General features: G+C 37.9%; 2 protein-coding genes across 4 annotated transcripts; both read left to right on the top strand.

Moving 5' to 3' along the window:
• The first annotated feature begins 447 nt into the window (after window positions 1-447).
• On the top strand, window positions 448-6,461 carry LOC112193027. 3 transcript variants are annotated; one of them, XM_024333034.2, is made up of 4 exons: window positions 448-851; window positions 4,074-4,311; window positions 4,850-5,012; window positions 6,443-6,461. In XM_024333034.2, the coding sequence occupies exons 1-3, from the start codon at window positions 573-575 to the stop codon at window positions 5,002-5,004; spliced, it is 672 nt and encodes a 223-aa protein (XP_024188802.1). In that variant the 5' UTR covers window positions 448-572; the 3' UTR covers window positions 5,005-5,012; window positions 6,443-6,461. The 3 variants fall into 3 exon arrangements, with proteins under 3 accessions (XP_024188802.1, XP_024188801.1, XP_024188800.1); XM_024333033.2 differs by having other exon boundaries at window positions 6,439-6,461; XM_024333032.2 differs by lacking the exon at window positions 6,443-6,461 and having other exon boundaries at window positions 449-851; window positions 4,850-5,353.
• Window positions 6,462-14,316: 7,855 nt separating this feature from the next.
• On the top strand, window positions 14,317-19,086 carry LOC112193025 (spliceosome-associated protein 130 A). The gene is made up of 4 exons (XM_024333031.1): window positions 14,317-17,322; window positions 17,850-18,341; window positions 18,474-18,628; window positions 18,747-19,086. The coding sequence occupies exons 1-3, from the start codon at window positions 14,317-14,319 to the stop codon at window positions 18,609-18,611; spliced, it is 3,636 nt and encodes a 1,211-aa protein (XP_024188799.1). The 3' UTR covers window positions 18,612-18,628; window positions 18,747-19,086.
• Window positions 19,087-19,767: the final 681 nt, after the last annotated feature.

The raw sequence follows: 19,767 nt of genomic DNA, 5'->3' as shown, positions 1-19,767 counted from the left end.
GGGCTTCAGCCCAGCCACCTATCTATCTGAATCCGCCCTTGAATCAGAGGAAGGCAAACAAGAAGATCTCTCTGCAACTCCTTCATCAACGGAATCATGTTCAGGTTCATGAATGAGTGATTGTGGTTTAAGAGAAAGAAAAAAAAAAAACAAAATTACCCCAACACGTGACGCCCACCCACGTGAGGGCCTCACTAACAGTGTTAGACAGTATGTTATAGTTGGATCAAGATTATCAAACCACAAGACTAAAATAGATATTTTTAAACAAAAAGACAAACATAATCATGATCCTAAACTAAGAGGATACCATCTACCCCAAAAAAAAAAAAAAAAAAAAAAAACATGAAAAAACATGAACTGCAATTTTAGTACATAAAAGAATTTCCAACGGTGTCATTCTCGTCGTTTAGGCTTAAAACGCGCCAAAAAAAAAAGGCATCGAGTAGCAGTCAACTCAACTGTCGATTTCCTCTCCCAACGAACCATCTAATAAAAAAAAACAAAGAAACGAAGAGAAACAAAAATATCCTGAAACTGGAGTCAGGTAGTCGATCGAATCCACAAAATTAATGGCGGGGGCGAACGGTGGAGGAGTCGACGTGGAGGTTAGCGAAGGCGAGGTCAAACTGATCCAGCGAGAGGACGAGACTCTGTTGGGTGTCGTCAACCGTTTGATTGGTGCCATTTTGTTTCCGGACCCCAGCAGTGGTGCTCCGCTGTTTCACCGGATCAAGACCTCTCTCGCCGAGAATGGTCCGCTCTTTCGGGAAGCTTCTAGAAACACTGGACGCAGCGTTTATATCTGGACTCGTCAGGGAAGTCCTCTCCGAGCACTCCTCGTCATCTCTGTGAGCTCTTCGATCAACTAGTTTAATTAGCTTCTGCTGGAATTTATTGATCTTCATTTTCAGTTCAGATTTTGATGCTCTCATGGTTAGATTTCTCTAACATAACAAATCGATCAAATATTGGATCTCTGATTGTTTTCTCCTTGATTCCTATACACTTTTATGTATGATTGTCCAGTATATGATCCTTGATTCATATTTACTATTATTATGCCAAAAGAGACAAGGTGAACAAGTTCCACAGTATTTTTGATAGCTGTATCACCTGATCATAGCTCAGTTTACACACATGTTCTGTTGCTTTTGGTCAGTTACATACGGCTGCCGCCTAGCAACTGTGCTTGTTAATGAGACTATCTTCCATTCATGAGAAAATACTGTGGTAAGAGAATCAAGCCAAGCCCTTGGAGAGATATGGAATGAGGGGAAACTATCTGTAATCTTTTTATTTAGACTGTACAGACTTTCCCGATTTCATAATCTTTCCACTAGCTTGGGTATGGGCCTCTGGCTTGGAATTTTGGGTTTGAAGGAATCTAAGTGCTCAAAAGGTGGGAGTTACTGATATACTAGTTACCTTTGAAACACTAGTTTTGGTTCTATATAGGCTGGATGGTACAGTGTGGAGGTTGGTTCATACATGTGTCTTATCTTGTAAGTCACACTCAAAGCAGCTATTGGATAACTCTTCTGTTCCTTTTTTTTTTTTGGTTATTCAAGTGCAATATGGAAATGGGTGCTAGATTGGACTATTGCTTATGGGAGGATGAATATCTCTGGTTCAGTTCATAGGGACAAACTTTTTGGTGCCTATCCCCACATTGGTGTGTGATACGTATAAATGGTGCTTAAACTACAGATCATTTGCTCCTTTGTTGCCCCGATGTAATGCCCTTATGGCAGAAATTAATTTATGGGGGCTAATTCAGATGGCACGCTTCAACACATTGCAGGACCGTATTGTGTGAGGTATAAATTCTTTGGTGGAAAGAAGAAAGGAATGGTTTTGGGAGGTTAAGTGCTAAGATGGCAGTTTTGGAGTGGTGTGGATGGAAAGGAATAAGAGAATTTTTTGACAGAGCTAGGGGGAGGAGATAGATCACTTGTGTGGGATAGAGTTCACTACTTGGCTTCGCTCTAGGCATGTATTACTCCCGAGTTTAGATAGTTATTTGTATGCCATATTTATGGATTGGAAGCTGTTCTGCTTTGATTTCATGTCTGTCTATGTTCATTTCAATGTATTCATTAGTGTTTGTTAAAATTGTTAGTTCAATAGTGGACACCTTGCAGGCTTGCACCCTAGTTTATATTTTCCTCCTTTATGTTAGTAAAAATTTTCTTAATTTCAAAAAGTAATAAAAAATTTATAAAAAAGAAAACCCAGAAACTGTGTCCTATATTTCACATGATATTAGAGCTTTATGCCCTAGAGCAACTCTGAAGCATGCCTTTTCCCACACTGTCTCAAACTTTCTTCTGAGATTCTCTTCGATTTTCTTAATTGTTTTCTGAGAAATAGTTACCAGACAGTTCAAATTTCTTCTTTTTCTGAGAAAAGAGAAATTTTTCCTTGGGATTTGATTGACCTAGCTGTTTCTTCTTCAGCTCTTACTCAAACACTTATTTTCCTCCTTTCCAATATTTGGGATCTCATAAGATTCAATTCCATCATGCTTGTGCCCCTGAAGTATCAAAGTAATTCCATTTTTAAGGCACAAAATGGAATTGCATTGTTTGTGATAAAATCAGTGCTGTGTCCCTATTTCATATGGGCGACAATGGAGAGTTTTCTACTCACATCAATCCAAGTTATGAAAGCTGGCGTACTTACGATTAGGCCTGCAGAACAGACATCTATTTTGATGTTGGCAGCAAAAGAGACTTTCTGCCCCATGGCTGAAAAGACGATAGTCGGCCTCATTCTCTTTTGATACTAGGTATTAGCAGCTTCAAAAAATTTATTTAATGATTACTTTCCTCTATGGTAGCTTAAAAGAGCAGATACAAATCTGTCAACATTAGGGCTTTATTGATTCATCTGCTCCTCTACTAGTATGCCAGTTTCATATGTGTGAGGGCATAACCACCCCAAGGTTTCCATTTCTCAGAAACCCTGGCTATTCTACTTTAGGCTTTTAGATGTCAATGATGGTATTATTTTCACAAGGATATACTGGATTCTGCCAATTAAAGGCTCAGCTCGGTGCAAAATTTGAGTGAAGCACCTTCGTCACTTACACATTCCTTTAGTTAGAAATTGAATACATTCAACTGGGTAACTGAGCATAAGTTTTTTGCTCAGTTACTGAGCAGGTGAACATTGCTCAGTTATGCTCAGTTAATGAGCAGGTGAACATTGCTGTCTTCTTCAATCAAGAGCAATGTGCCCAATATTTTCACAAATAAAGATCAGGTGCTCAGACCTTCACAGATGTCCTGTGAAGCTTCTCTTAAGAAGCATGGTAGTTCATTTTTTATCTGACAGGACATCTTTCATCTAACATTTAGCAGGCCTGGTAGTTGTTATCTGAAGGGTATGCACCACCCAATTGAGGCGCCTTTCATCTGCTGTAAAAGACATCTAGCGTTTTCTGCTGTCTAGTGCTTGTATGATAATATTTCAGCTATTTCTAGGTCACCGAGTCCTCTGTTCCTGCTACCACAAAGAAAATTGTCATAGGCTATCACTTTGCAAGGAAAAGGTTACATGTGGGGATCTCCTTTGGTTAGATTCCCCTCCATAAGTTGGGGGATCTGATAGATCACAGAATTCACACCACAGTTTTGACAGATAACCAAAGCTTAATTATATTAGTTGTGTTATCTTAGTTCAAGTTGTAAAAGCTTGTTTTCTCTGTTACTTTAGCTTGCATTCAGTTGGATGTTATTCTAGGCTGCAGAGCTTTTGGGTATTTGTTCTTATGGCATTTTATAGATCAATATGTCTACTATTCATTGTAATTGTATTATAATTCAGACTCTTTTATGATATACTTAAGTACCACTAATAATTGTCTTCTTGATATGGTTATTTATAATATGCTTGGATTCAATAAAAAACGCAATCCTTTTGTGACTTCAATTTCCTATTGTTTTTGGATTTTAAAATTAGTTTAATTTGGATCAATCGAACTGTCGAGTTACACTACTGATACCCTGATATTGAAATATATAAACTCAGATAGAGAATTTAGTTAACAATTGAATCTTTTGCTGCAGGTTGGCACAATCACTCTTTTGGCTTTGACAGGATTGCTTGTCTTCATGCTTTTTTTCCTGGCAGCAACTTTCAATGCCATTGTTATCTCGCTTTTATTATCTTTGGCAGCTGCAGGAGGATTCTTGGCCTTCTTCTTTACCTGTATAGCAGCTATATACATTGGAGCACTATCAGTTGCCGTTTTTGTTGTTTCCATGACAACAATTTCTGCGATTATAGCTGTTCTGATAACTACAGGTACAACGTTATTTTCTCACTAGTACTTATCTTAGATCAAATTTTATTTTCTAAAAGTTTGTAGACAGAACCATAGCACCTATTACCCTGTTATAGCGGTTGGTTTCTAAATTTCCAAACAGTTACAATTATTGGGCAAAACTAGAAACACTATTTTAGTTTATTTTATATTTCAAATTTAGAGTCAAAGTTGAGTAACTTGATTGTCTAACGCTTGAGGGGTCCTATGCGTCTCTGTTATTGGTCCAGGTGCCTTTCCCTTTATCAATTTCAATTGTTTGTATCGTGGTGTGGTTACATGTTGAGTGAATCTACTTGTGCAATAAGAAGATATTAACCTTTGTTCGCTTTGATCACTTGATTCTCTGTATGCTGTGGTGTTTGTATATAGCAGTTGGTATGAAGCTTTGAGAATAAATCCATGTTCTGTACTATCCTGATAATTGCTGGGTTTTGTTAGATCTATAATTCAACTATAATATGATGCCAGTTCCCATCACACTGAGGCTCTTACTAGATTTTTCTGTTCCCTTACTAGGTTGGATTGGATTCTTTTGGTTTGTGTGGCTGGCAAGTAAGAAAAGTCTTAGCCTTGCTAAGCACTCACTCAGCGTGACTGGTTCGACCATTTCAGCTTACTCTTATGCAAGGCATGCTCGCCATCCTCAATCTGAAGACAAGGTTTCAGGTTGAAGTGTAATGTAAGTAATGTAAATAAAGTGTCCGTATGTGGAAGCAGCTGATATATGTGCATATGTTATATCCTGACGGTGTTGGTTAAATATGTTTTGAAAGGATGACATATTTGTCCCATACTAATAAGCATAGTAGGTCTGGTAGGTGTTTCTACATTATTGTATATAGGCTATCCACACTTGTCTGTTTCCTTGTCCATGTAACCTCTTTGCATCTCTATATTCCCTGAGTTGACTGCAGATGTTAGATAGCACTAGCATATGAATATGCTGTATTTACTTCTGTCAAGGAGTTATGTTTTGCTCACTTTAGGTAGCCATCTTGAGCCTCAAGTGATTTTTCTCCAGCCTGAACAAGATTTTTTTTCTTCTTTTATTTTTGGCTTTGGGGGACCTTGAGTTAGACCTATCAATGATTTGAAGGTGTAACTGGTGAGTTACACCTAGGACCATTTCTTTTCCTCTGTTACTGCTCTTATTGGACGTCAGAGTGGAGCTATTGATTGGTCAATTCATGTGTTAATGAGCATATATAGCTGTTGTTTGACCAATCTTCTTCTTGTTGAACACGGACGTGCCAGCACTAATAAGTTATTATTGTCGTTGCGCTTTCTTAACTTCTCCTCAAAGTATTGTGACCAAGAGAGAGATTACTTCAGGTAGAAACCAAAGGGGACTGTCTACCTTCTTTTGTGTTATGCTAATAAGGACTTCTGTCAAACCTTTCCAGACTTTACCCTATCGATACAAAGTGTGTAAACATACCAAAGTCAAATCAGAGGGGATGTAACGGGTTGGGATAAGGCGAGTCCCTTATTTTTTCTGTTTGGGGTTGGCAAGGCGAGTCCTGTACCTACTAAGGATGGCAAGGTGAATCCGTTTGTATTCTCTGTTTAATATTCAACACTGAGGTTGATGGTCTGTGCGAGTCCCCTTACATAATGCATACAGCCTTACATAATGCATACAGCCTCCTAATTATAGGGTCAGCTTACTTGATCATAGCAAATAATCCATTAGAATATCATCGTAATATTACAATGAGATTCCTTCCAAAAACAATCCAAATTTCATCTTCAATTACATCAATTCTTCTGAGTTCTCATCCCCAAACCAAGACACGTGAACCTTCGAATGTTGTTGATCCAAAATATTCAAGGCAAAAAAGCAGAAGATCAAAGAAAGAGGAAACATCCACGAAAATTCTTCTATACACGTGGTGCAAGTCTACATACACCAATTATGCAATCTCAGCTGTCCATATATGGGGTCTATTATTTATCACTCAAAACCGTTCAATCTCAGTGATGCATGTATCTTCATGCCATGTATTGATAGAAGAATAAAATGTGACAAATATAGTGTACAATCCTTTACGCTTTTCTTAGTTATTTCCTTTAAAAAGTCAGTTTTAACTTTGCTTTCTTCTTAGGTAGTTTGTGAAGTAGTTCAAGAGAAAAAGGAGCTTAAAGGGAGCAACGAAGTCATGGATCATGAAGTAATGATGCAAAGGACCAAGATTGATCAACCTTTTGGCTGGAAATTACAAGGGAAGTCCACGGGAAAAGTTGTACAAAATAATTGCTGCAAAGCAGAAAACTGCAGTTTCAGAATCAGCTTTCCGAGAACGGGGTTGAGGAGCAATTCTTGCACTCTTCCAGCTTCACCTTTGCAGAAAGAGCCAGTAATCCTTGAATACATGATGTTTTACTTGAACAAGGGCTAAAGAAATGGTCAGAAGTGTCAACGAGGCAGTAGGAAATCAAGCTCAAAGCTGGATTCCTGACAAGACAGAAACAACCAGCTTTTCACGAAGCTTTTTGGGAGATCTTTTCCGATGACTTACTTGGAGTTTTTCTAGAAGGTTATTGATCATTCTAGAAGATTGATGTCATAGAACACATGGGAGTCAAGAACCATTCAGAAACCTGGCAAAACGAAGTCGTTCCTTGTCCAAGAAATAAGCTTCAGAGATAGAAATTGAATTCTAGTCAAAATAGGACAGTTTGGTAGAAATCTTCTATGGACGGATTTTGGGTGCATTTTTGGAAGGTTGTTGATGCTGCAAATGACAAGGAGAGTACTAGAATGATTCCTCAAGATTTTGGGAAGATTACTAAGGCTTGAAAATCATTTAATTGTGCACCAATTAAAAGAATCCTCAAGCAACTAGGGGAGGCTTTCAAGGCGGAATTGGAAAAGGAAACTTGGGCTGTGTATTCCATACATATAGGGGCTCTGAACACGTTGAAAACCACCACCCTACAGCTCCATCTTCTGTCCAAAACCCTATTACACAAAGTCTTGAAATTCCCAAGTCCTCAAAGAGCAAAAACCGTGCACACCATCTTCCATCAAGCTTAGCCGTGACCATCTTGAAGGAGTGCTTGCATCCAAGGCTGCCTAAAAGTGAATTCGTGGCTCTCATAATCTCCCTTTTACAGTTTTTATTCTCTTGTAATCTAATACTCATGTTATTATTTGTTGAATTTAAGACGATGTGTGGCTAGTTACTTTTTGTTAGGGGAGAGGTTTGAAGCCCCAATTATGTAGAACATATGTTTGTTTAAATCTAGTTTCTTGATATTTGGTGTGAATTGGTTGTTTAATTCTAATTGATTGAAAACTTTTGCATGTGTTTGTTTTATGGTGGCCAACATAGGATTTATGCATGTAATTGGGGCTAGGATTTAGAAAATAATTCACCTAATCGTCTTGTTTTCTAATCCACTAGTATGCAAGGCTTTGGACAAAAGATGATGTTTTAAACAACTAGAAAAGCATGCTAGGTAGACGTTCCACACTAGACTGCAACTCTATAACCAATTGTTTCCATGAGATCTTAATGCTTCAAATGTGTTGACACATTGTTGATAGGATAGAGTTCTATACCTTGATTGCATGTTTGATAGGCTTAGCTATTGTGCGTTCGCGTAGACTAAGTATTTAGGGAAACATTAATAAGGGACATGATCTGCTCCAACTTGTTTCTTGGTTGGTTTCTATTCACACCGTAGTAATTGAAACTAGGTTAACTTAACATTGTTTGAAAGTAATTGGTGGTGGATTTCCAAGTCTCTAACATGTTCTCGATCTTATTTTCTCAAAATCAAAAATCAAATTCATTTTCCTTTTGTGTTCTCTTTTATTTTCGTTAAAAACCAAAAACCTCAAATTTGTTTCACCTTAGGATTGCAACGACCTTTCTATCCCCTTATGTTTCCTGCCATCTTTTTCTCTCTTTTCTAGTGTTTGACGTTTTTGTTTTGTTTAGTTTCAGATTTTGTTTGTTTGATTTGTGTTAGTTAGTTTAAATTAGTTTGTTTTTATTTTGTGTGATTAATTTGTTACCCTCAATCTCTGGCATCGAACGATCCTTGCTTACTCTATATTGCTAACAACAACATCTTGCAGGGTTAAATTGCGGCTTGTTTTTAGCGTATCATGTACTGAAGACTCTCCCAAACATCCAGAGGTGAAGTCAGTGGCTTCTACAACATAAAAAGAAAAGACCAAGGTGTGGGAGCACTTCAAGAAGATAGACAAACCTATCTTCTAGTTCGTTGATGGAAAGCAAGTTGAGGTTGGTACTAAACTACGAAATCAATGCAATTATTGTTCTATTGATCTAGCTTGTGATCTAGCTGGTAATGATTCTAGTACTCTTAGGAGATATATAGAATATGTATGCAAGTAGTATCTAGGTATGGTTGATTTAGAATCCAAGCAACAAGTTTTTAGTATTGCTGGTACTACAATTGTACTGATGACAAAGTGAATTTGGGAAGCTTGCAGGAAAGCAAGTACTGAGATGAAAGTATTGGAGGAATTCCCTTTCAGTTTTATGGATTTAAACATTTTTCTGCATTTGTTGTCTTTAAGTTTGAGGTATCAGTAAGGATAGTTATTATTAAACTGTTTTTGCCAATGTATGATGCCAAAAAGCAAGAGTCTAAGAATGAGGTGATCAGGTCTCATTGTGTTTGCTTAACAATCGATACATGCACATCGGTTTAGGATATAAATTATATGGTATTGACTACCCATTTTATTGATAATGGGTGGAAATTGCACAAAATAATACTAAACTTCTTTGGGATTTCTAATCACCAAGGCTTTATCATAGGGAAGTTGTTGGGGGCACACTTGATTGATTGGGTGATAGATAGTGTTAACAATCTCTATTGACTATGCACGTGTCATTAGGAAGAACATGTTAGGTTAGGATAAACCACCTATTCTAGGAGGCCAGTACTTGTATATTAGGTGTTTAGCCCACATTATAAACCTTATAATGAGACCAGGATTTAAGATGATGGATAACTTAGTTGTTGTCATAAGGAATCAGCTAAGATATGTGAGGAGTCTTTAAGTAGTTTAGACATTTTTCAAGGTGGAATGAAAAGCTTGAGAGTAAAATAGTGAAGGTTCTAGATGTTCCAACAAGGTGACACTCCACATATATAATGTTGGATACGTACAGCTCTAGAACTAAAAAAAATCCTTTGACAAAATGGCAGCAGAGGAGGAGAGTATCTCAACTACTTTGATGAGGATGAAGATGATGATTTTCAAGCTCAGAGAAGATAGAAAAAGGGTAGGGCCACCTGTTGATGAGGATTGGGAAAGAGCTGCAATTTTTTTTAGGTTTCTAAAAGTGTTTTATAATGTCACAAAAGAGAATCAATGCATCAAACTACCCCACATCACAAAATGCTTTACATGATATAGTGGTAATTCAGGGTGAGATAGATGAATTGTTCACTGAGTTAAAAATATGCACTAGAAGTGACACTGAGAAAGTCCTGTATGATATAGCAATGAGGATGAGACACAAGTTCTCTTAGTATTTTAGAAGCATAGAAGACATGAATCAGCTGCTATTGGTTTGTTTAGTGTTGGATCCAAGATACAAGCTCAGAAAGTTTCAAAGAGTTTGCACAAAATGGTTGAAGATGATGTTGATATGGTGAAGAGCAAGTATGGGGAGGTGAAACAGCTTGTGGTATCCTCTGTATGCATCTTCAAGATATTCTCTAGGATCCAAGAGTTCCAAAAGAGATAAACGTAAAAGTGGAGAGAGCAGCATATGTCAAGGCACTAACTCTACTTCAAAGTTCATGTCTGGTGAAATGGTTGACCTGCTTGAAGACTGGGAAAGATAACTTCAAAACTCAAATCAAGTGGTTGTTGCTCGTGAGATTGTTAGATACCTGCTGAATCCAATTGAGAATCCTCCCAAAGGAACTGATTCCAAGACCTTGATGTGGTGGAAGATGAATGGGATGAAGTACTTTGTTGAGTTGCCAAGGATGTGTTGGCTATACAAGTTTCCACAATGGAAAGTGAGTCTTGCTTTAGGAGTTCTCTAAATTCCAAAACAGTTGAGGCATTAATCTGATTTCAGAATTGGCTTAAATTTGAGAGCATCCACACCATTCAATATGTTCCTATTATTGAGGATGACATGGAATTCTATGAACAAGTGGAGCAAGGTATATAAATTAGTCATTTTGTATTTTTGCTAGTATTATTTTCATACCTTGTGGATTTTAAAGTTTTAAACTTTATTAACTTGTTTTATTTTAATTTATGTAAATTAATGTTAGTTTTACTTATTTTTGCTGAACAAGCAATAGAAGATGTAGCTACAAGTGAATAACCATGTACCTCAAAATCTTTTAAGGCTACAAAAGCATCAAAAGCAGTTGATGCTGCAAAAGCAGGAAAAGAATGATTCTTATTGATGGCTAGATTTCATAATTTTGTAGTCTTATTTTCATTTGGAATTTGTTCACTTCACTTTGTTGTTGTTTCTGATATGTTATCAAATCGACTACTTGCACTGCAAATTCAATGAATGAAAGTTGCAATGTGGAGCCTTAGAATTTTGCCATTCACACCATTGCTTACACAATTGAATTATTTCATTCACTATTTTACTTCATTGCTCATTGTTTTATTGTCAGTGTTATTGGTTATTTGGTTTTTTAAAATTGTGAACTTCATATCATATTATTATTAGTTTACTTTGTTTAGTTTGTCACCTTATGATTTCCTTGGAGTCCTGAACAATTTGGGATTTATAACTCATTTGTGAACTGTGCAATTGCTAAGAGTGTGAATTTGTGAAGTTGCTAGTAAAATGAAGTAATAACTTATATTGTTAGTTTGCTCACTTTGCTACAGAAATGCAAAGCTGTAACTGTTTGTAATTTATGACATTATGCTGTTATGATTAATTAATTTACTCATTATGCTTTTTGGTAAATGAAAGATAAATTGCTTTAGGAATGAAAAATAGTCATATGCATTGCATGTATTGATGTCTATGATGCATGGATACTTTAGAAATCGCACTATGTTGTATCGTATCTGTATCAGATATAGATACGCCATAAGTGCGTATCAGATACCTTTCTAGCATATCCATTGACTATGGAGTGAGGTTGACTATATGGATACGTCTGGAATATGCGTAGATCTCTTTTGAATATGTTTGGGGGGGGGGGGGGGGGGGGGGGGGGGTAATTTTGGTATTTTGGTATCAAATGAAACATAAAAATAGTAGCAGCCGCATCTTCTCTCTTCACATTCTCTCTCTAACTCCTCTACTTCGTGAACGAACATACTAATAGCTAAAGATCTGTATTAAAGGATTAAAAGCTATTTGTCTATGGATAAAAGGATTAAAGACTATAAAGATTCAAATAGATTGAAATGAAATCTATAGTTGACATGATTTTTGATGTTTGATTGGTATCTATGTAGTAAAGTTCTCAAGAAAGAAGTGGGATGGATAGACTTTTGCTTTTGTATTTACTATGCTTGTTTTGCTATGCCTTTTCTTCCGTTTTCAGAAAAGATATTCTTTCACAGTGTGTGTTTATTAATATATATATATATATATAGGCCCGTTCTAGAGGACCTTCTTACTTTAAGAATTTGAGGATTTTTGTTATTTTACACAATTATGTGACATAATTTAATGATCTCAACCGTTAATCCTTTAGATTCCTATGCAAGAATGATGTTTACAAAAAATCAACCAAATCTATAATCATTTGGTCATTCAAAATTGAGTAAACAAATGTAATCTGTTAAATAAAATTAAAACGATCATTGTGCTAATCAACGGCTAAACATTTTCCGATTTGGCTAATTTTTTATAGGATTCATCTGTGTGTAGGTAACTAAAGAATGAGTGGTTGTGATTATTAAAATACATTCTAAAAATAAAAACATCCTCACTTTAAGAGTTTAAGGACGTCATCTCTTGATCCGCTCTTTATATATCAATACATATATTTTTATATAGGGTTATTATCACAAATGGTACCTGAACTTATCCTCTATTTTATCGATGGTACCTGAACTTCAATTTTGATCACAACCAGTACCCGAACTTTTCAACTTCATTTTAAATTGTACCTAAGGCCACCTTCGGTCACTATTCAAGCCAAAAAAGCCAAATAAAAAATAAATAAATTCAAGTTCAAGGCAAGTCTATTACCAAAAAATCATCACTATATATGATCGCAACCCTTGAAATCATCAAAAATCATCACTATGATCGCCTCATATGCCGTTTTTAGTTAGAATATTGACCGGAGATGGCTCTAGGTACCATTTAAAATAAAATCGAAAAGTTTGGGTACTAGTTGTGATCAAAATTGAAGTTCAGGTACCATCGATAAGATTGAGGTATATTTCAGGTACCATTTGTGATAATAACCCTTTTATATATATAATTTTAATTGACGTATGCTAAACGTATCATATCATGTTTTTTTTTTTTAAAAAAAAAAAACATATCCACGTATCAAATCGCATAGTAGGCCGGGGCACGGTCCTAGCCCGCAGCCAAATCATAGGGACCGGGACCGGGATCAGATCAAACGAGTCGGGCCCAAATTTCACATTTCAGCCTTAGGGACCGGGAAAAGCCCGGACCGTTTAGAAACGGGCCAATACTTTAGGGACCAGGAAAGGCCCGGACCGGATAGAAACGGACCTGTCCTTACAGAAATGGGCCCGAAAATCATCAATTGGTAAATTTCCAGGAAAAAAAGAAGAAAAAACCTGTACAACATTGTTCTGCAGGTGTAAACATTGCCAACTATTTATTGGCATTCATCTGCAGTTCTAAAATTGAGCCAACAAATTACATAGCAACAGTTGCAAACATTGCCAACAAATTAGAAGCATTACAGGCCAACACATTGCCAAATGCCAAGCCAACAAATTACAAGCATTTAAATTATAAATAAGAACCAAGACCTGCATTCTATAAACCAAGACTTGCATTCTAAAACCAAGACCGTAGGTCTAACAGAAACTTAGACCTGGCTAGGTCTAACAGAAACTTAGACCTGGCTGTGCAGTAAATAGAGCAAAGACCTGGCTGTATAGTATCCAGTACCCGTGTCTATGCATTATAGATTGATGTACATGACTTTGTTTTATTAGTTCTAATTATAAAGATTACAAAAAAGTGAACAAATTGGGTTTTTGGTACCGAAAACCGAGTCCAACCTAAAAAGTATCAATGCGAGCTTCAATCAGTTCCCAACTCCCAAATTGACCAAACCAACCCGAATCAACATGTTCATGTTATGTTTCGGTCCTAGTAATTCTTGGGACCAAACTGACCCTAGCCCAGCCTACTATGGTTGTTCATAGGAAAATTACGGTCGAGTTGGATAGGACTCTTGGAGAGATACTAAAGAAACTTGAGGAAATTCGAAATTTAGGAAAAAATAAGCTGAAACGAAGCAATATGATTAACTCTACACATGGTACTATGGCTAACAGAATTTTTCATTAACAAAACTCAGACAACGAAATTTTAGTGCAAATAGTAAAGTAGTATCATGATTTGAATTGTTTATTTTTTTATATTATCATTGAAATATGTATTTGAAACAAAGTATCTATTAAGAACATAACTCGAACATAACTATAGTATTCATGTAATCTTGATGTAATTAAATAAAGAAGAAATTAATGTAAATGATTATGATTTTAAGTGCTTTAATCTAAATTATACACTTGTTGAATACATTTTGACGACAAAAAGTAATTGTTATTATCCGCAGTCGGACCAAAATGGGCTGAATTCGCAAACCGAGGATCCAAGTATAATTTTGTCTAAAAACAGGGACCAACAGTAGCATTTAAATTGCTTCTTCTATAAATATCTTGAAGCTCCACTCTCTCACTCAATTGTCCAAAACCCTAAAAGGGTCGCTCTCTCTCTGTGCGAAATCTCCAAAACCCTAACTCGCTCGAGACCCCAAATCTCCATGCCATGTACCTCTACAGTCTCACTCTCCAGCGCGCCACTGGCATAGTCTGCGCCATCAACGGCAACTTCTCCGGCGGAAAGCACCAGGAAATCGTCGTCGCCAGAGGCAAAGTGCTCGACCTTATTCGCCCCGACGACAACGGTAAGATCCAGACTCTTCTCTCCGTTGAAATTTTCGGCGCCATTAGGTCTTTAGCTCAGTTTAGGCTCACTGGCTCTCAGAAAGACTATATTGTAGTCGGTTCCGATTCGGGCCGGATTGTTATTCTAGAGTACAACAAGGAGAAGAATGTGTTTGATAAGATCCACCAGGAGACTTTTGGCAAATCTGGGTGTAGGAGGATAGTTCCGGGTCAGTACTTGGCTATTGACCCCAAAGGGAGGGCTGTTATGGTTGGAGCCTGTGAAAAGCAGAAACTAGTTTATGTTTTGAATAGAGATACATCTGCTAGGTTGACCATATCGTCCCCGCTGGAAGCTCATAAGTCTCATACTATAGTGTATTCAATTTGTGGGGTGGACTGTGGGTTTGATAATCCTATTTTTGCTGCCATTGAGTTGGATTATTCGGAGGTGGATCAGGATTCGAGTGGGAATGCGGAGAAGGAGGCCCAGAAGCATTTGACTTTCTATGAGCTAGATTTGGGGCTTAACCATGTCTCCAGAAAGTGGTCGGACCAGGTTGATAATGGAGCCAATTTGCTGGTTACTGTTCCTGGAGGTGGGGATGGGCCGAGTGGTGTTCTGGTCTGTGCGGAAAACTTTGTGATTTATAAGAACCAGGGACAAGCGGATGTTAGGGCTGTGATCCCGAGGCGTGCGGATTTGCCTGCTGAGCGCGGGGTTCTTGTAGTTTCGGCAGCGACTCACAAGCAGAAGTCCATGTTCTTCTTTCTTTTGCAGACTGAGTATGGAGATATATTCAAGGTCACTTTGGAGCATAACAATGATCTTGTGTCAGAATTGAAGATCAAATACTTTGATACAATTCCAGTTACAACTTCAATCTGTGTATTGAAATCAGGGTTTTTGTTTGCTGCTTCAGAGTTTGGGAATCACTCTTTGTACCAATTCCAGGCAATAGGTGAAGATCCTGATGTGGAGTCTTCCTCGGCTTCTTTGATGGAAACTGAAGAAGGTTTCCAGCCTTTGTTTTTCCAGCCTAGAAAACTGAAGAACCTTGTTAGGATTGATCAGGTTGAGAGCTTGATGCCCATAATGGATATGAAGGTCTCAAATCTCTTTGAAGAAGAAACACCTCAGATATTTACGCTTTGTGGACGGGGTCCGCGTTCATCCCTCAGGATACTAAGACCTGGTTTGGCTATCAGTGAGATGGCTGTGTCAGAGCTTCCTGGAGTGCCTAGTGCAGTCTGGACAGTGAAAAAGAATGTGACTGATGAGTTTGATGCATACATTGTGGTGTCATTCGCAAATGCTACTCTTGTGCTTTCAATTGGTGAGACAGTTGAAGAAGTTAGTGATAGTGGGTTTCTTGATACTACCCCATCACTTGCAGTGTCTTTGATAGGTGATGATTCTCTTATGCAAGTTCACCCAAATGGCATTAGGCATATTAGGGAAGATGGACGTATCAATGAATGGAGAACTCCTGGAAAGAGAGCCATTGTTAAGGTTGGCTCCAATAGACTTCAGGTTGTTATTGCTCTCAGTGGAGGAGAACTTATATACTTTGAAGTTGATATGACTGGTCAATTGATGGAGGTTGAGAAGCATGAAATGTCTGGAGATGTAGCTTGTCTGGACATTGCCCCAGTACCTGAAGGGAGACAGAGATCTCGTTTCCTTGCAGTTGGTTCATATGACAACACAATTCGTATATTATCATTGGATCCTGATGACTGTATGCAGATTCTGAGTGTTCAAAGTGTTTCTTCAATTCCAGAATCTCTCCTTTTTCTTGAGGTTCAGGCTTCAATTGGTGGTGAGGATGGTGCTGATCATCCTGCCAACCTTTTCCTTAATGCCGGCCTGCGAACTGGGATTTTGTTCAGAACAGTGGTGGATATGGTGACAGGTCAGCTTTCTGATTCCCGTTCTCGATTCTTAGGACTAAGAGCTCCAAAGCTATTTTCTATTAATATAAGAGGCAAGCATGCCATGCTTTGTTTGTCAAGTCGCCCCTGGCTTGGTTATATTCATCAAGGACATTTCCTGTTAACACCCCTATCGTATGAGACTCTTGAATATGCGGCCTCATTTTCATCTGATCAATGTGCGGAAGGTGTAGTCGCCGTTGCTGGCAGTGCTTTGAGGGTTTTTACTATTGAAAGACTGGGAGAAACATTTAATGAAACTGTTATTCCTCTGAGGTACACCCCTAGAAAGTTTGTGGTTCAAGTGAAACGAAAGCTTTTGGTAATTATTGAAAGTGATCAAGGAGCGTTCACCGCAGAAGAGCGTGAAGCTGCAAAAAAGGAGTGCTTTGAGGCTGCAGAACTAGGTGAAAATGGAAATGGTAATGTTGAGCAGATGGAAAATGGTGATACTGAGGATGACCCCCTCTCTGATGAGCATTATGGCTATCCTAAGGCAGAGTCTGACAAATGGGTTTCTTGCATTCGAGTTCTTGACCCAAAGACAGCAACTACAACCTGTTTGCTGGAGCTTCTTGATAACGAGGCCTCATTCAGTGTATGTACGGTGAATTTTCATGATAAGGAGTACGGTACGCTTTTGGCTGTGGGTACTGCTAAGGGACTTCAATTTTGGCCCAAGAAAAGTATAACTGCAGGATATATTCAAATATATCGATTTCTAGATGATGGAAAGTCCCTTGAACTTTTGCACAAGACACAAGTGGATGGTGTTCCTCTCGCTTTATGTCAGTTTCAAGGAAGGTTACTCGCAGGGATAGGACCAGTGCTCAGACTATATGATTTGGGGAAGAAAAGACTGCTTAGGAAATGTGAAAATAAGCTGTTTCCCAACAATATCGTATCCATTCAAACGTATCGTGATCGAATTTACGTTGGTGACATTCAAGAGGTACTTCCTTCTTTCTCAATTATCAGATCTAGAATTTCATCTTGTTGTTTGCATGTGTCTTCCTTTTGCGGTTCCTTTCCTCCTGCATTTTGTTTCTGGATACATGTTGGTCAGAATCCCCATATTACCTTTGTGTCATATTTTCTTGCATATTGGTTAGCTAAATTTCCACATAGTTCAACCTTTACTAACATAGCCTTAAATAAGTTATAGATGCTTAAAAATTTATATGTAAGACATTCTTGTGGAATAGTTCAATAGCTGGAATTTTGGTGCAAGTTCTCATACAAATTAGAATTAAATATTGTACTGTCTCGAATATACATATTATGTAAAGAGATTAAAGCTAATCTGTGTTGTCTCCAGATTAGCTTTAATCTCTAATTTTTGTTGATATCGCTATATCAGCCTTTTCCATCCTGGATATTAGCTTCTTTTATTGGCAGCTTTTCTGTCTGAAGACTTATTATTCTTGTCCAACTGTTTTTTACTAACTATGTTTTCTGTGGTGTTAATTTATTTTGCAGTCATTCCACTACTGCAAGTATAGGCGGGATGAGAATCAGCTGTATATATTTGCTGATGATTGTGTTCCAAGATGGCTTACAGCATCATTCCATATAGATTTTGATACCATGGCAGGTGCGGACAAGTTTGGAAATGTGTATTTTGTGCGGTTACCACAGGATGTTTCAGATGAGATAGAAGAAGATCCAACAGGTGGGAGGATAAAATGGGAGCAGGGGAAGTTGAATGGTGCTCCCAACAAAGTAGAGGAGATAGTGCAGTTTCATGTTGGTGATGTGGTCAGCTGCTTGCAGAAGGCATCTCTCATTCCAGGTGGTGGTGAGTGCATCATTTATGGGACAGTGATGGGTAGTTTGGGTGCATTGCTTGCATTCACCTCCCGTGATGATGTTGACTTCTTTTCTCACCTGGAGATGTATATGAGGCAAGAACATCCCCCCTTGTGTGGAAGAGATCACATGGCTTACAGATCAGCTTATTTCCCGGTTAAGGTAATTCAGCTGCTGTTTATTTCTACATTACCTTGATTTGTCTGGAGTTACTTTGACTCTTGAGTATTTCATGTGTCTTATTTTACATGGATTTATGTTCTAATTTTAATTTGCTAATGATTAATTTTGCAGGATGTTATTGATGGGGATCTATGTGAGCAGTACCCAACATTGCCTATGGATCTACAGAGGAAAATTGCAGATGAGTTGGACAGAACTCCTGGAGAGATACTGAAGAAACTTGAGGAAATTCGAAATAAGATCATTTAAGAAAGACGAGCTTAAAGGTAGCCTCCTGAAATTTGTCATTCTTTGTGGATTTAGCATGCGTTCCTGAAGTTTAATCATTGTATTGGTCAAATGGATTCTTGATACTAATGAGAACTTTCATATGTGCGGCTTCAGAGGGTTAATTTTGCATGGATTGTTGCTGATCATCGTAGTTACAAGACAGGACAAGAATGATGGTGGTTGTCTTTTCCTCGTTTTGAAGAGTTGGGTAAACAGTTTCTGACGTAATAATATTGAGACACTATTGGCAAATGAATGAATGTTCAGATTAAACAGAAGTAGTAATATGCATCTTTGTGCCTTGTAGACAGCATTTTCTGTTGTAATTATTTGTATTAGATTTTGTTTTTGTTTCTTGTTCCTTTTGTTTTTGACAATACCTTGGTCTGATGATTGTACGTTTCTCAAAAATGGTTTATGAGATAATCTGAATTCACTGAAAGTCCATTTGCAATGTCTTCTTTGATTATGATGTTCAAAGGATATGTTGTAGGGTGAGGTTGTTAAATTGGGTTTATTTGTCTCGTTATATTCCACCGTTGAGAGGTACTGGATATGTTGCCTTTTTTTAAGGGTTGAAAGTGCTGAATTGATTCAATTGAGGGTCAACAGAGACACACTGCGCGGTATTTGTTAAGTTTTACAATGGGGGTGCGTGGAATTTTAGATTATACGAAGGGTTTTTGTCCATTTATCTAATTTTTAGGAATTTTTTTTCCCATTTACCCGATTAAGTTTTTTTAATTCCTTCTTACCTAAAACATTCTAAGGAGGTTTTCCCTAATATCTCATTAAGATTTTTATTTTATATTTGTTTTTTAATATCATTTTACCCTCACCTTTTGTTACTTAGAGAGGGAGAGAGAATGGAAGAGAGACAAACCATATGAGACTTCGTCGGAGCTGGTTACCGGCCGCTGAATTTTAGTCACCGGTCGTCGGATTCCGGTCACCTGTCTCCTGATTCCGGCTAGGGATGGCAATGGGGCGGGTTGGGGATGGAGATCACAATACCATCCCCATCCCCGGGGTCATTTTCTACCCCTATCCGCGCCCCAATCCCCAATAAAAATATGTTGGGGATTCTCCATCCCCATTGGGGACTAAGCCTCCAAACCCGCCTCAAATCCCCAAT

This window comes from Rosa chinensis, chromosome 3 (assembly GCF_002994745.2).
Source record: "Rosa chinensis cultivar Old Blush chromosome 3, RchiOBHm-V2, whole genome shotgun sequence".
Lineage (NCBI taxonomy): Eukaryota > Viridiplantae > Streptophyta > Magnoliopsida > Rosales > Rosaceae > Rosa > Rosa chinensis.
This window is presented reverse-complemented; position numbering and strand designations above follow the sequence as displayed.

Coding starts and splice junctions, on each gene's coding strand:
- LOC112193027 (XM_024333034.2), top strand. CDS start 573: ATGGCGGGGGCGAACGGTGGAGGAGTCGACGTGGAGGTTAGCGAAGGC. Junction 852..4,073: donor GAGCACTCCTCGTCATCTCT/GTGAGCTCTTCG, acceptor CTTTTGCTGCAG/GTTGGCACAATCACTCTTTT. Junction 4,312..4,849: donor AGCTGTTCTGATAACTACAG/GTACAACGTTAT, acceptor TTCCCTTACTAG/GTTGGATTGGATTCTTTTGG.
- LOC112193025 (XM_024333031.1), top strand. CDS start 14,317: ATGTACCTCTACAGTCTCACTCTCCAGCGCGCCACTGGCATAGTCTGC. Junction 17,323..17,849: donor ACGTTGGTGACATTCAAGAG/GTACTTCCTTCT, acceptor TTTATTTTGCAG/TCATTCCACTACTGCAAGTA. Junction 18,342..18,473: donor CAGCTTATTTCCCGGTTAAG/GTAATTCAGCTG, acceptor TTAATTTTGCAG/GATGTTATTGATGGGGATCT.